The 15,066-nt window shown below is 52.5% G+C and overlaps 6 protein-coding genes across 6 annotated transcripts; 4 read left to right on the forward strand and 2 right to left on the reverse strand.

Moving 5' to 3' along the window:
- Positions 1–587: 587 nt before the first annotated feature.
- Positions 588–1,909, forward strand: BCR38DRAFT_114420 (uncharacterized protein). Its single transcript, XM_040853407.1, has one exon. It carries the CDS (start codon positions 710–712, stop codon positions 1,448–1,450), a length of 741 nt encoding a protein of 246 aa, XP_040710165.1. The 5' UTR covers positions 588–709; the 3' UTR covers positions 1,451–1,909.
- A 2,658-nt stretch (positions 1,910–4,567) lies between these two features.
- On the reverse strand, positions 4,568–6,148 carry BCR38DRAFT_450659 (D-isomer specific 2-hydroxyacid dehydrogenase). The gene has a single exon (XM_040861397.1). The coding sequence runs from the start codon at positions 5,834–5,836 to the stop codon at positions 4,892–4,894; it is 945 nt and encodes a 314-aa protein (XP_040710166.1). The 5' UTR covers positions 5,837–6,148; the 3' UTR covers positions 4,568–4,891.
- Positions 6,149–6,157: 9 nt separating this feature from the next.
- Positions 6,158–8,227, reverse strand: BCR38DRAFT_114451 (putative aldehyde reductase). Its single transcript, XM_040853408.1, has 11 exons — positions 8,001–8,227; positions 7,841–7,928; positions 7,768–7,781; positions 7,631–7,712; positions 7,552–7,571; positions 7,427–7,499; positions 7,237–7,366; positions 6,985–7,181; positions 6,823–6,920; positions 6,604–6,770; positions 6,158–6,541 (listed from the first exon to the last, which is right to left on the reverse strand). The coding sequence occupies exons 1-11, from the start codon at positions 8,045–8,047 to the stop codon at positions 6,462–6,464; spliced, it is 996 nt and encodes a 331-aa protein (XP_040710167.1). The 5' UTR covers positions 8,048–8,227; the 3' UTR covers positions 6,158–6,461.
- A 1,474-nt stretch (positions 8,228–9,701) lies between these two features.
- BCR38DRAFT_114536 (uncharacterized protein) lies at positions 9,702–10,791 on the forward strand. Its single transcript, XM_040853409.1, has 2 exons — positions 9,702–10,052; positions 10,105–10,791. The coding sequence occupies exons 1-2, from the start codon at positions 9,836–9,838 to the stop codon at positions 10,542–10,544; spliced, it is 657 nt and encodes a 218-aa protein (XP_040710168.1). The 5' UTR covers positions 9,702–9,835; the 3' UTR covers positions 10,545–10,791.
- A 1,712-nt stretch (positions 10,792–12,503) lies between these two features.
- BCR38DRAFT_490482 (Serine/threonine-protein kinase cot-1) lies at positions 12,504–14,549 on the forward strand (the record flags this gene model as incomplete). The annotated part of the gene is made up of 3 exons (XM_040864527.1): positions 12,504–13,648; positions 13,711–14,184; positions 14,249–14,549. 3 exons carry the CDS (start codon positions 12,504–12,506, stop codon positions 14,547–14,549), a joined length of 1,920 nt encoding a protein of 639 aa, XP_040710169.1.
- On the forward strand, positions 14,360–14,997 carry BCR38DRAFT_114640 (uncharacterized protein). Its single transcript, XM_040853410.1, has one exon. The coding sequence runs from the start codon at positions 14,546–14,548 to the stop codon at positions 14,909–14,911; it is 366 nt and encodes a 121-aa protein (XP_040710170.1). The 5' UTR covers positions 14,360–14,545; the 3' UTR covers positions 14,912–14,997.
- Positions 14,998–15,066: the final 69 nt, after the last annotated feature.

Below are 15,066 nucleotides of genomic sequence, written 5' to 3' on the forward strand. Positions count from 1 at the left end.
CACGCTGCAGGGAACAGCTCACGCCGTTTCCAAGTTGTCCAAATGAACGGTACAGTAAAGACGTATTAATACGGGATAGCTTGATATCCTAGTGCAGTAGACTTGGTTTAACTTGATAACCCGACCCAAGCACGCCGTTTATTTTGCCGTTCAGTAGGTTTAGGCGTGGATCTTTCTCTCCATCGTTTGTGAATGATTCCCTAGTACCTCGACAGGATGTCTTGCAGGAGATCTCAGTTCTCCAAAAATGGCGTGCGAGAACTGGTAGGCTCTCGAGTGGTACTAGTCTGGCTTGATGGCCATGCATGGGAAAAGAGAACTGTCTTGGCCGACCCGTTTGCTAATTCGCTAGATATGCATGTGAGCCAGCAGTTGGTCGGTGAGCCCTTCGAAAAAGGAAAAATGCAGCATCTTGGCGTCGCTTAATGGCTGTTACTAACTTTCCTTCTCTTGTTCCTTTTCAAACTTGGATCCACGATCATTGTCGGGTTCAGGGGAGCCAGAAGTGGCGGTGCATGGTCAAGCCACAATGGAAGCTCCAGAACTTCTCTGAGTCTAAGTTGGTCACAGCTTCCATCCATCTGCGACCGCAGGTTCGTCGTTCATACTCAAAACGCGCCCGCATCAAAACACGTAGTGTTCTGCGACAAAAGACTTGCGCATAAATCTACGCAGCTCTATCTGCAATATCTGGACTGTTGAATCTAAGATGGACTACCAAAACCGCGCCGGCTCCAAATTCGGCGGCGGCGGCGTCGCCTCGCAAAGCGCAACCAATGCTGACCGACGCGAGCGACTCAAGAAGCTCGCCCTCGAGACAATCGACCTAGACAAGGATCCTTACTTCTTCAAGAATCACGTCGGCTCTTTTGAATGCCGGCTTTGCCTAACGGTACACCAAAACGATGGCTCCTACCTAGCCCATACCCAAGGCAAGAAGCATCAAACCAACCTCGCGCGCCGCGCCGCCAAAGAGCAGAAGGAAGGGAAGTCACAGATCGACGAAAGGACGGGCTTGCCTGTGGGCGTGGTCGGTGCTGGGTTTGGCGCGTTAGGATTGGGAGGCGTGAGGAGGAACGTGGTCAAGATCGGACGGCCAGGGTACAAAATCACCAAGGTGCGCGACCCGGTCACACGGCAACAAGGATTGCTGTTCCAGTTGCAATACCCGGAGATATCACACGACGTCACCCCTAAAGTGCGCTTCATGAGCGCATTTGAGCAGCGCGTCGACGACCCGCCAGACAAGGATTACCAATACATGCTGGTTGCGGCCGAACCGTACGAGACGTGCGGGTTCAAGCTGCAGGCGCGAGAAATCGACCGCAGTGGGGAGCGGTATTGGACGTGGTGGGATAAGGATCTGAAGGAGTTCTGGGTGCAGGTCATGTTCATGACGGAGAGAGAGGAGAGATATGCCGGCGTGCCTGGATTGCCAGGGCGGAGATAGTGTCGTCAGTCGTGATATGGATACTGGATGTTGGCCACTGAGTTGGCCACTGAGTTGGGATCACTTGGCCGGACAAATACCTCGACCACAGCTGCGAAGATAACCACGGACGCCACTGGCCCGGATTGGCAATGCGTTTGCCACAGCGATGAAGACCAAATCTGAGCACTGTCGCCTAATTTGTGAGTAGACAGGCGATACCATTTCGCAAGGGTCAGCTCTAACATCTTCTTGAGGCAGCACGAATACTTATGTAACAATATCATCCCAAGGACATATCATCTGCTCGCCAATGTTGATTTTCGTGAAGTTTGCCCTGTCAAAGAGAAAGAGGGAAATGCATCTCGTCATTGGTTCTTCACGTCTTTTCCATGTTCGTCTTAATGCTGTTAAAATTAATCTTGTCTGCTTTACCGAATGAATCCACCATGCAGTAGCATTCTAGGCATTTCGTTCCTGTTGCCAAGTTTTTACGGCTGTCATTCACGAAGCGCGGCCTAGTTCACCAGCTTTATGTGAGGATAGCCAGATGACGGCAAGCTACAATGAGACATCCGAGGAAAGACGCCGTTCAACCACCATATGTAGAGATACCGAGGGGTTGCGGTAACTGTGTGTTCTAATGGAACCATTGCCATTTTGGGATATACATCGCTGTAATGGCGCTCTATTGCTGCCCACGACACTACATAGAAACTTGTCAGATTCAGGATAAGTAGAAATACGCAGATGGATCCATCAGGATCGATACATATCTCGATGAGAAATACTTGAGCTGGATCTAAAAGAAGCCCGGCGGGTAGAACGAACATTGTCCTTCACTCTACCAAATGAGACCGTTGCCGAATATCATTACATACCAACAGGATTGACACCAGCGACATCTCCTAAGACCCTCAGGGTCACAGGCGGACGATTACCATGAAATTATTGTGCTTGGGCATGGGCCGGAATGGTACTGAAAGCTTTTGCATTGCGTTAACAGAGCTGGGAGGACCCACATACCACGGCGTGAGTGCTTCACTTCAAGATTGAGTGTTCCAACCAATGCCTCAAATCAATCCTCAGCAGAGTAAATCGTAACTGATATTCTGTGCTTCAATGAAATTAGTGGCATACAACTGCGAACCCATGACACATCTTGTTGTCGTACAAAGCAGTACTGTCCAAGTTTCAGAATAGGGGTAAGATTTGGACCCTGGAAGACTTCGACCAGGTTCTGGACGGTCAAGCGTACGTTATATCCATCATTTGCAATAATCGTATCAAATTCAAACCTATTTTTCAGGCCGCGCCGATAGTTCCGCCGCCATGTTCTCCCTCAACCTGATCGAGGCCTAGCCCGAAACACTCGTCATTCTCAACAAGCGGCCCGACGATAAGTGGTGGGCGTTGTGGACTCAAAATACTTCCATTCAAGAAAAATTGGACGCTGTGGTTGCTAGCCCACGTTGACCAAGAGTTCGTGCAAGTTGCAGCGGGTGAGCTTGCTTGCATTTAGCCCCCCTCACTCGGGACCTGCCTACCTGATACTCAAGTATTCGTTTGCTGATTTGGGCTAAATTAATCCATATAACCAAACATTCTTTATTTGGAACTGCATGCAGGATTTCTACTTCCGCAATAATCATTGTCGAAAAGGCTTACAGATTGACAAGGAGCATTGCGCTCTGGTCCGTGATGGTGTCACTGAGTCGGGGCGACTGCTCGGGTGGGAGCCAGAGGACGGCTGGTAGCCACTGTGCCGATTTCTAGACTTGCCGTTGCCGAATGAGGATTTTCCACATGAAAGCAATTCAGAGACCTTCTGAAAGACGCTCTGCTTCACGATGGTGAGATGATGAGGGCGTTGCTCTGCAACAGTATGGTAGCGTCTGCGGCTATACTAACGCCGAATTTATTCGGTATAACTGGTCGTGCCGTAAAGAAATTTCACTTCGGAGTGAAGATGAAATTGAAGTTGAAGTGCGTCGTACATGTTTAGATGCATTGTTTTGTTTAATGGGTATCAACTTCGTCAAAATTCCGGCCCTAATATGCTTCCCTTCATGTTGTGACTTAGCCCCCCACCCTCCCCCCCCCCACCCCCCCGATCCAATTCCATGTCCGCCACCATGTCACCCATGGCCACCTCCTTGATGGCCACCAGAAGCTTCTATACCACTATCTATACCTCGTGGGCCGCCGCGATGTCCACCATCATGATGCCCTCCTCCCATATCACCAGAAGACCCACCTTCCATGTGTCCTCCACCGCTATGATGCTCTATAAACCCCACCGTAGCCTCCTTCCATGCCATTGCCACCTACTGGTGTTCCGCCATATTCGCCACCTCCCATGTTATTTGAAGGGCCGCCGTAGTGGTCTGATGCGTGTTGCTACTGGTTCTTGTGGCCGCTCAGCTTCTCTTCCGCCTTGTGTATTATCTTTGAGAAGAGGCCCATATCGCCAATATGAAGTCCATATTTTGTTTCGCGTTAGAAAAATGATAATAAAATGATTTTATCAGGCCTGTTTCAGTGAGTATTGGATTCCTGTTAGCGATAAATGTTGCAGGTTTGGAAAGCTGATACAATGAATAACACCAAAAGAATCTGGCACTCAAGATTTACAGAACGTGCCCAACAAGAAAACTTGCCTCCATTTGCCAATAATCGAATCAAGCAGTGGGCAGTGACGAAGCGTGTGTGGTGAAATGAAATGATGTCCGTGCCGTTGCTGAGCGCAGAGTGCCAAGCCGGCACTCTGCTGGTGCATGGCAGTTTCGTCCTTCCATCGCTTCTGGAGTTGAATGGACCACTTGATTATAAGTTACAAGTTGCGCCATACCACGTGGAACGTGTGCAATTGGATTAGGCATAACGGGTTCATCACATGGGAGACGTCTTAATACCCAGAATGTCATGTTCAGTAAAAACTGCAAAGAAAGGGTGATCGTGGTCAACATTATTCCCTCCATTATGCTTTATTTGGAAGATGTATCACCTCAACACACTGCACAGCCAGCATCTACAACCATTGTCGAGTCTCTACTTAAGGACATATTCCTGGTCTACATATTTTGTTATATCTAACTCTGAACCATGATCAAGTTCTTGACATACAAAAGCTATTTCCTCTAGGTGAATACACGGATGCTACAAATTGTAGCCCAGGACAGGGGGCCAAGGACCTATGAAAGGCCGTGTATATTTGTTTATCAACATAACTTGAACGCAGGCCTAGCCGTTGTACTCATATCTCGTTCTAAAATATGACACGGGGTAGGCACGGCTGATGGGATATTGAATGCATTACACCAAGGATCCGTCCCAAGCTTTGAGGCGTGTCGTGCTATATGCCCGTTACTTTTATATAGCCAGCTTTGGCACATCGTATCTACATTCCCGAATCCCCTCCATACCACCACCCAGCTACCAGGTTCCGCTATCAAGTTCTCTCTAAATGACATTACTCAACTGCTGATTAGCTAAGAACCGCCTCAAATTAGCCGCTACCAATGCCTCGGCCCCTTGTGGCCTGCCGCCAGCGGCATGCGGACTAACGACACAATTCGGCGCCTTGTACAGCCTGCTACCCTCAGGCAACGGCTCCTTTTCGAAAACATCTAATGCAGCGCCGCCAATCTCGCCCTTCTCCAGCACATTTGCCAGCGCCTCCTCATCGAGCGCCGACCCGCGACCTACGTTCACGACCCATGCGTGCTTGGGCAGTAGCTTCAGCCTCTCCGCATTCAGCGCATGCCGTGTGCTGTCACTGCCAGGGAGAATCATAACCAGCGCGTCCGTCTTCGGCAGCAGCTCGGGCAACTTGTCCTCACCATACACCTCGATACCGTTGCGCACACCAGCCGAACGAGCTACACCCTTCACCTTGGCACCCAGCAATGTCAAATGCGGTTGCAGTGCTTTTGCGATATTTCCATACCCCCAGATCAACACCTCGGCATCCCTAAGCGTCGTGAACTTCCCCTTCGGTCTGTCGGGCTGCGGACCACCCAAATGACCGGGCCACTTGCCCTGGACCTGGAAATCCCTCATCTCGTAGAACTTGCGCGCGGCGACGAGCAGTAGCGCCAGAGTGTGCTCGGCGACGGTGTGGTCGTGCAGGCCCGAGCCGGTGGTGATGGTGACTTTCTTTGGATCGAAGCCCGCGGCGAGCACGTCATTTGGCCCTGCGGCGAGGGATTGGATCCATTTCAGGTTGGTGAGACGCTTGGCGGCGTCGGATAGGTTTGAGGGGGAGTTGGTCCAGGTTACTAGGATGTCGGCGTCGAGGTCGGAATCGGGTAGTGGGGATTTCACGTCGTAGGGTTGGAGTTTCACGGAGAAACCCTCGAGGGACTTGATGTCGAGCTCGAGGGAGGTGGGGTAGAGGAGCTTCATTTTGGAGAACGGTGACGAGGAGAATTGAGAAGTGGCGCGGAGAAATCAATGGTGCTAGACTCGGAGAAGTGGCTTTCTCAGCTTTGCAGTCAATGATACATCTTAGCACACATTTGGACTGCGTAGGACTTGGTTATAAAGACCAGTCGGGAATCGCGGGGTGATGGGATGGATGGTGGGGTCGGAGCACACTCCGAGAGGTGCCGCTGCCGCGCCGATTTGTTGGGGGTGGGTCGAAGCCAGAGGGACGTCACTTTACATCTTATCGTCTCGGGGTGCAAAACACCGAGGGCCCTGGTTCGCCATATTTTGACTTTACTTTGAGCGAAGCTGGCTAAGTTGCTGAGATTCGGCTGCCGCACAAAACCATTTGCTCCAGCATGTAGGATTTAGCGAAAACTGACAAATACGAACAAAAAGCTGGCTGTCGGTAGGCTCGACTGATGCCACCGAGGGCAGGGAAGTCCAGATTGCACCACAAATTTGTGCGCATTCACACCCAAAGAGCTGGGACTGACGAGTATTCTTAAATGGATAACCATATTCTATATCTACTCCTGTTTTTGCACCCCAGCCACCCTCATTGAGCAGGACACAACCGTAGCGGTGTTCGGTAGTTCGTAACTTATGCACCAATGATGACCTGGTGTGTCGCCGGTGTCTCCGACTCGTCGCCGAAGGTGTTGATATCCCAGCGAGGTTTGTCTGTGAAGGATCAGCACGGACATTGCCACCATGCATCTCATACACGTCAGGTTGCAACTTACTGGCAATGTAGGGAATGTTCATGCGCTTGGGTTCCTGCTCGCCAATGCTCTTGATGATCCCGACTTCATCATCGGAAAGCTCGATCTGCTGGAAATTCTCGATGATTCGCGAGGGGGTAACTGACTTGGGGATCACGCTGTGACCACCAATGATGGACCATGCCAGGCTGGAGGATTTGTTAGAAGATGTAGACGGGCTGGTGAAGAAGGAATACAAACATGACCTGCGCCGGGGTAGCCGACTTCTTTTTGGCAATCTCCTTAATCTCGGGGTGTTGGACCAGCAGAGGTAGGCCGAACGAGTTGTTACCGAATGCCTGCCGTGTTCACGTTAGCCAACGAAATACTCAACGAGTTTCTGAGTTTTCCTTTGTGACGAACCGAGTACGCGGTGATGTGGATGCCCTTGTCCTTGGCGTAATGGATGATGGTGTCAAGCTGCTGCAACCGCGGATGACGCTCGATCTGGTTCACGGCCGGGGTAACGCCAGTGGCCTTGACGATGGCCTCGATGTGAGGGACGCTGAAGTTGGATACACCGACTGCTCGCACCTTCTCCTTGGGCAGCTTGATCATGGCTATACGCAGGCGAGCTTAGCAATTATACATGCAGACACCAAGAGGCAGATTTACCTTTCCACGTGTCCACCAAAGAAACGCTGTCATCCAGGGCAACATCACCGTCAGGTTGGTTTGCCCCTTCGACGAGAGGGAAGAGGTTGTCGCCCTGCTTGAAACTAATAGGCCAGTGGATGAGGTACAGCTATAGTGGTTGAATCAGCCAGGCGCACTCCTTCATCGCGTCTCCAAACCGTAGACGTACATCGAGGTAGTCAAGTTCGAGTTCTGCCAAGGTTTCATCAAGAGCACCCTCGACATCCTCGGGATGGTGCTTGCTGAACAATGGTCAGCATCGAGGCGCGCAGAAGCTGGGCATGCCAGACGTACTTGTTCCACAGCTTGGAGGTCTGAATCCAAGTCAGTCTGATTGATGTTCGCGTACGACAACAGCCGCTGGACTACCTACAATGAAGAAGTCTTCTCGCTTCAGGTTAAATTCTTTCAGAGCCGTCTTGAAACCCTGGGCGACCTCCTTCTGGTTCCCGTAGCTTTTCAGTCGGTCAACAAAAGTCCGAAACATTGATGTGAGCAAACGACACTAACATCTTTGCAAGATCCTGGCATAGAGCTGTTAGTTCGACTCGAGAATGTAATTCGGTTTGAGGAGAAAACGTACGAGATGACGGTACCCAGCCTTGACAGCCTCGTAAATACCCACCGAGACCTCACCTGGTGCAGATTGCCAGGTGCCGTATCCAAGCTGGCTGGAAGGTGGGGGGACACGTCAGTGATTCCATTCGCATACAGACATATGGAGTTGGGCCAAAGTATCTCACGGGATCTCGGCACCGGTGTTGAGCTTCACGGTCTTTCCAAACGACATGGTGGTGAATTCAAGTTATCCTGGAAGTCAAAGTACGCAATTGAGGTAAAAGAAGATTTGATGGTTCACAAGAGAAAAACAAATGTCGTGATGTCTTCAGCTCGGGATAAGTAAGTAGTGAAAACATGAGGGGTGAAACGGGGGGAGGGGTAATTCCACGAGTCGCAATAGCTCCTGCTACCTTCTTCAACACTTTGCCCCGCCAAAACATCCTGAGACGACTAACTACTCGGCCCAATGCCCGTGGAAGCCCGGTGCAGGTACTACGTAGACCAACATCTCTTCTTGGCACACAGTTGCGGTGATCGGTCTCTTGCGTCACAGACGTCAGATTGGAGATTCTCTGACCAGGGGGGATTTTCACTCACAGCGTGATTCGTGACGAAGCCGGCTTATGATGCGATATCCCTCAGGGTCTTTGCTCTCGACCCCAGTTTCTACCAGGCTGCCGGTCACTTTCAACTTGCCCGGCTTCGACGACCATTTAACCGTACCAATCAGCATGTGGGTACGGCACAGCGTCAAAGGCGGAGCTAAGGCGGAGGACTTGTGAACACTCGCCGGATACCACAACTCCAAGGCAGGTGCGCGGCGATGTGGGCTCGTCATCTGGATAGGACCTCGCCCGATTCACAACTTTGGGGATTGCCCGATGGTTAATACGCCCTCTCTTGAATGTCGGTCGATCCGCAGCTGCATATCAATCGCAATGCCGCCAATGTCTGCTGGGGTCCCGGTGTAGAGTGTGCCATTACCGGTCGAGTACGCTTGCATGCTCTGTACCTACTGCCGGCAAGTGGTTGGCATTGCGTTCGGCTTGCGCATTAAGCTGACCTTTTCTCTCAATTTCAGCTCGTTTCCGGCAGCCTCAAAGTTCCATGAGGCGGAGGGGGGTGGCTTATAAGCCTGCGGCAACCCCAACCCGACCCCAACCCTGAGAATATTCTGTCTGCCCTAGAATTAGGCAAGACGGAGCCAATCCGCGTACCAACTGAAAAGGCACCGCCGACATTACTACTCTCTTGTCATGCAGCTGATGGGTCTTCGGTGCCGGCTTCGTGGCGACGGTAAATTGGTCGCAGGCAACCCCTGCGACGACTATTCTATAATCGAATTGGTTATCAAGCGATGCGAGCGAGTTGCAACCAGCAAGCCAACCGAGAAACGTGAAAATGGCGCCGTCATCAGCCCTGCACGCTTGCTGAAAGTCCTACAGACATGTGGTCTGCACCTAGTCTGACCTCATCAAACCAGGCCGATGGAATGCTTTCTTCTCCTGACAGCTGACGACAACCCTAGCTCACCTCACCTTTCCTTGTACTTACTCTTCAATCCAGTTTAATGCATTTAGCGAATTAATAAACGCTACCGATCGTGGCTGAGATCTGCAACAGACAGTGCCCCACCCTTGTGTGCTGGCCAATGTTTGGAGGAGCACAGACGAATTGTGCACATTATATGTCAAAACCCATGACCTAGCTCTATACGAGAGAATCCTGCCTCGCTTTCTTGGAGTCATGGCACAGTCTTTGCAGGTCTTGTTGGTCGATCCCCTAATGCGATGGGGGTGGCAGGCATTTGGGTATGGACGACCAAAACAGTGTCTGTCACCTGTCGAAATGAACTCGCCCGGGGTTTCGCTATTCAGATCAATGTCCAGTTTTTCCTTATCATCATTGCTTCCATCAGCTGTTTTATAGATCTTGACTTGATATTTGCTGGCGTTTCCCCCAGCTCTCTATCTGCTGGAATACGACCGGCCCGTGGACACGCCACAAGCAGCCCAGCATGCGCGTCTTCGCTCCGCTGCTGCCATGGTTTTTCGTGACAATTGCCCCGTCCGTCGTCGCCACCGGCCACTTTACGAAGCCGAACGAGCAGAATGGCACCATCACTTTCCAACTGGGCGAACAAGTGGAGGTTGAGTGGGACAAGACGGCCGACTACTCGATTTTGTCATTGGGCTACTACTCATATACCAACCAGACCATAACATGGCTCATCTGTATGCACGTCGCATCCACTCGGAAGCTATTTGAACTAACAATGCGGGACAGCAAACTCGCCCAACTATCCAACGACATACACATGGACTGTTCACGCCATACGCGACGGATTCACCGATGCCAAAGACGACGAGTTTTGGCTATACATCGTGAATGGTACCAACTTCGGTGCGCCATTCCAGTCGCCCGGGTTCTTCATCCAGAGTAAGTCCGCGGCGACACAAACGACCAAGTCTGCGACGACCATCTCATCGACGCCCAACCCGACCGGCGCAGCGGCCACGGGAACCAACACAGTAGGGGAAGGCAACTCGACGAGCAGCGACAGCAGTAGCGATAGCGCCAGCACCGGGACCTCCAGCACCGCAGGTAATAATGACAACACCAGTAACCAAGGAGAGCTCAGTACCGGCGCTAGAGCGGGCATAGGAGCTGGTATTGCGCCGCCGCTGCGGTACTGGCTATCGCCGCTGCGATTTTTTTCATCATGAGGCGAAGGAGGAAGCGGGTGGGCGAGCACCAGCAGACTCAGAGCAACGCCGTCGAAGCGGATGGAGCGCCAACAGGCCATGACTACGGACCCGTTCATCATGGGGACGGGTATGGAGTGAACCATGGTGGCCACGGTGTTTATGCGCGCGGGAATGGCATGCAACATGCTGGGCACGATGTTCATGGGCATGGAAATGGAACGGTCCATCAGAATGGTGTCGCTGAAGTTAGCAGTGCCGGTGGATTCTATAACCGCGAAAAGGAGGAGCACTACTTTGAGAGTCAGAAAACGCTGCTAATGCCGCCGATCCGGGCGGGACCGGCCGAGGTTCCGGCGATACCAGAGGACGGGGGACGGCCGCAGAATGAGTTGGAAAGTGGGAGTCATGGAAATAGGGCTGAACTGGCAGGAGATGAACCGAGGAGTCAGCTGGAATAATTGGGTTGGGGTTTGAGCGGTGCTCGAGGCGGCCATTGTCGACGTGCAAGCGTATGATATTGTCATTTTTCAATGCAAAGCGACGGTGTCATGGTATCTGTAGACGCCAAGGTTCGTCCAGTCAAACTCATCGGGAATTCGGTACTGGAGATCTGTCTGTTAATGTTAATGGATGTGATGTTGTCCATGTTGCAGATGCGGCACGCATGTTTTTGGCTTTTCACATGCTCATTGTACAGGGACTGGAGTCGGAACTCTCATCTAAATCACAAGTAGAAGCACACATCGAGCGAGGTACGAGTATACTCACTGAGGCAGTTCCTTTCGTGATAATTGAGCATCGGTCCCGCATGGCAACACCGGGAAACCTGGCCAGAGATGGTAGGAATCGTGATTGAGCCAGCCAGATGCCATCCCAAACGTCTCCCAAAGTGAAGTCTCACTCCATGTTGAAAACAAGTCCTTGCGCACGAGGAGTTCCGAGGGCAGAAGGTAAAGATCATAGCCAGCTCAGGGCTGGTCATGGAAACAGCATTCTTAGTACTCACGATGAGAAAAACTGGCATCTCTTATTGCTCGATGGGGGGACACTAAAGTAGTAACAATGACAAGGAGTACCGGAAAATGTCAGGAATTGGATCACTTACATAGAACAATGACAGCGAGCTTGGTGAGTCTCGTCTCAGCGAACTTGACAGCCTCACCAAACAGGTGACAACACAATCATACCTCCGGGTTCCGGTTAAGATCAAGGACAGAAAGGGGCAAGGGATGGCCCGACTCCTTAGTGCCGCACTAGTGGTGCTTAGGGGATCTTGGCACTGCCAACCCAATGCGCACGGCATCTGGATGTTGGTGGGGCACAGCTGACAGCACTTGAAATGTCAAGTTCACCGCACGGCGCCTTCACCGTAGCAGCACCATCGCTCCAATGACTTCGGGACCCATGGCAGGGACAGCAACTTAGAAGTTCAGGGGTTCAATGACAACCAGGAACGGTGAACACTGAACCGGTCAATTCTCTTCACTCTTCAGGACTGGAGCCAGATCGGTAGCTTTTTTTCTTTAGTGTCTTTATTTTTTTTTTCTTTTTTTTTGGTTCCTGCACCTGACTTTTCCAGCCAGCCTTGGATGTATTTTCCATGGACGATTTCATGATTTGAGCACCAATTCACGAAGCCTGAGACGTTCTCTGCCCCGCTGCTGCTGCTGCTGCTGGGCACCAACCTCAACCTCGAACAACGCTCGGCCCGCATTTCCCCCCTCTCCCTGTTGACTTTCTTTCTTCCCAGACAAAATCGGGGAGACGGTTCTCAGTCTCGCATTCGCATTCAACGAATTGTATCAAAGTCAAAGTCACCGCAAGCTCGATTGCCTGACTCGTTGCGCCTCGCAGTACTTGCACGCCCCGATCCAACCTTCGACCCGACTCTGCTGTCCGTCACAACTGCCGCTCCCCCCCTTCAACCTGTCCAGGTTTTGATAGCGATAAGCCGTCGTCCCATCTCCCGCGGACACCATGGACCCCAACAACCGTCTGTACCTCAACTTTGGGAACAACAACGACCGACTCGCTGCCTCGGATCGAACCTATCCCACGACGCCCTCGACCTTTCCTCAGCCCGTCTTCCCGAACCAGCAGTCGGGCTCTGCCCAGCAGCAACAGCCGTCCGGCCAGCCATACCAAGGGGGATATCCCAACGCCAACTACTTCATGCAGAACCAGGGCCAGAGTCAGAACCAGTACCCGGCGCAGTACGCCCCGCCCCAGGGCCAGGACTACGGCCAGGGCCAGCAATACCAGGGCCGATCCAGCACTCCGGGCACCAATGATCCCAATGTTGGTCTTGCTCACCAGTTCTCCCACCAGAACCTGGGAGGCGCCGCCCGCGCTGCCTCTTACGGTGCGAGAGGTCCTTCGCCCGCCCAGCGACCGCGAACGGCTGGCTCGTCGGCTCACCAACAGCAGCAGGCCAGCTACAACAGCTACCTGAACGCCCCGATGCCGTCCCAAACTCCGCGCCAGCCCGACTTCCAACCGGCACCCGAGCGAAACCCCGAGAAGTACGGCACCAACGCCAATAACAACCAGAAGAAGTGTTCTCAGCTGGCCGCTGATTTCTTCAAGGACAGCGTCAAGCGAGCCCGCGAGCGCAACCTTCGGCAGAGCGAGATGGAACAAAAGTTGAGCGACCCCAACCAAAACGCGGCGAGGCGCGAACAGATTTGGCAGAACGGGGGCAAGAAGGAGGGTCGGTACCTGCGCTTCTTGCGCACCAAGGACAAGCCCGAGAACTACGCCACCATCAAGATCATCGGCAAGGGCGCTTTTGGTGAGGTCAAGCTGGTGCAGAAGAGGGCCGACAACCAGGTGTACGCCATGAAGTCGCTCATCAAGACGGAAATGTTCAAGAAGGACCAATTGGCCCACGTGCGGGCCGAGCGAGACATTCTCGCCGAGTCGGACAGTCCCTGGGTGGTCAAGCTGTTCACTACGTTCCAGGACGCCAACTTCCTCTACATGTTGATGGAGTTCTTGCCTGGTGGAGATCTGATGACTATGCTTATTAAGTATGAGATCTTCTCGGAGGACATCACACGCTTCTACATTGCCGAGATAGTGCTCGCCATCGAAGCTGTGCACAAGTTGGGCTTCATCCACCGGTTAGTACATGCCACGCGCGTTAACGTACTGAGTGACGACGTCTGACCGACCGCAATGACAGTGACATCAAGCCCGACAACATCCTTCTCGACCGGGGCGGCCACGTCAAGCTGACTGATTTTGGTCTGTCCACTGGCTTCCACAAGCTTCATGACAACAACTACTACCAGCAGCTTCTTCAGGGCAAGTCAAACCGGCCGAGAGATAGGAGCTCTGTGGCCATTGACCAGATCAACCTCACCGTCAGCAATCGTGCCCAGATCAACGACTGGAGACGGTCTCGAAGATTGATGGCGTACTCGACCGTCGGCACTCCGGACTATATCGCCCCGGAGATCTTCACAGGCCATGGATACTCGTTTGATTGCGATTGGTGGTCCCTGGGCACCATCATGTTCGAGTGTCTTGTCGGCTGGCCCCCCTTCTGCGCCGAGGACAGCCACGACACTTACCGCAAGATCGTAAATTGGAGGCAGTCGCTCTACTTTCCCGACGATATAACACTGGGTGTTGAGGCCGAGCATTTGATCAGGAGGTGAGTCTCGGCCCAATTCGCCATGATGATGAAGCCCCCTTCCCCTGCGCTAACCCCACAACAGTCTAATCTGTAACACGGAGAACCGACTCGGCAAACAAGGCGCTCAGGATATCAAGGCCCATTCCTTCTTCCGGGGAGTCGAGTTCGACAGTCTGCGCCGCATAAGGGCGCCGTTCGAGCCTCGCCTGACATCTGCTATCGATACCACGTATTTCCCGACCGACGAGATCGACCAGACGGACAACGCGACGGTGCTCAAGGCCCAGGCCATTGCTAACGGCAAGGCTGTGGAGGAGACGCCCGAGATGAGCTTGCCCTTCATCGGTTACACATTCAAGCGGTTCGACAACAACTTCCGATGATCATGTCGCAGTGCTGCCTGGTCCTTGTATCGGTAGCTGTCTGCAGCACGACAAGTGAATGTCTGGATACTTGGGGTTTGAGCATTGGCAGCAGTTGGGCTCCGCATCGACTTGTCCCGTATTGGCCACTATTAGCATTACCCCCTGATTTCTTCGGATCGTACAAAGATGGCCAACATCATCTTGGTCTTGCGAGACCTCGTGTCTTGCTGTCTCGTTTGGAATGTTGCTCCGGATGTCAAATACCCTGGAGCGAAGCCAGGCCGGTCTCACGTATGTTTGCATCTGGTCCCGCTGCCGATCTGAGATATGGAACTGCCCGCCTTTTCATTGCGTGCCATTGTCAGCGCACCCATGACTGATTGCACAAGGAGTAAATGGTATGCGGCCCGGTTGGCTTCCTTGCTCAACTGTACCATGCATTGTGGCCACCAAGAAACCCGAGATGACGGGCAGTAAAATAATGGACAACTGGCAATGAGACTAGGTAGCGTTGAGCTCAATTGATCAGTTGAAC

Source organism: Pseudomassariella vexata (assembly GCF_002105095.1).
Source record: "Pseudomassariella vexata strain CBS 129021 chromosome Unknown BCR38scaffold_22, whole genome shotgun sequence".
In the NCBI taxonomy this organism is placed as follows: domain Eukaryota; kingdom Fungi; phylum Ascomycota; class Sordariomycetes; order Amphisphaeriales; family Pseudomassariaceae; genus Pseudomassariella; species Pseudomassariella vexata.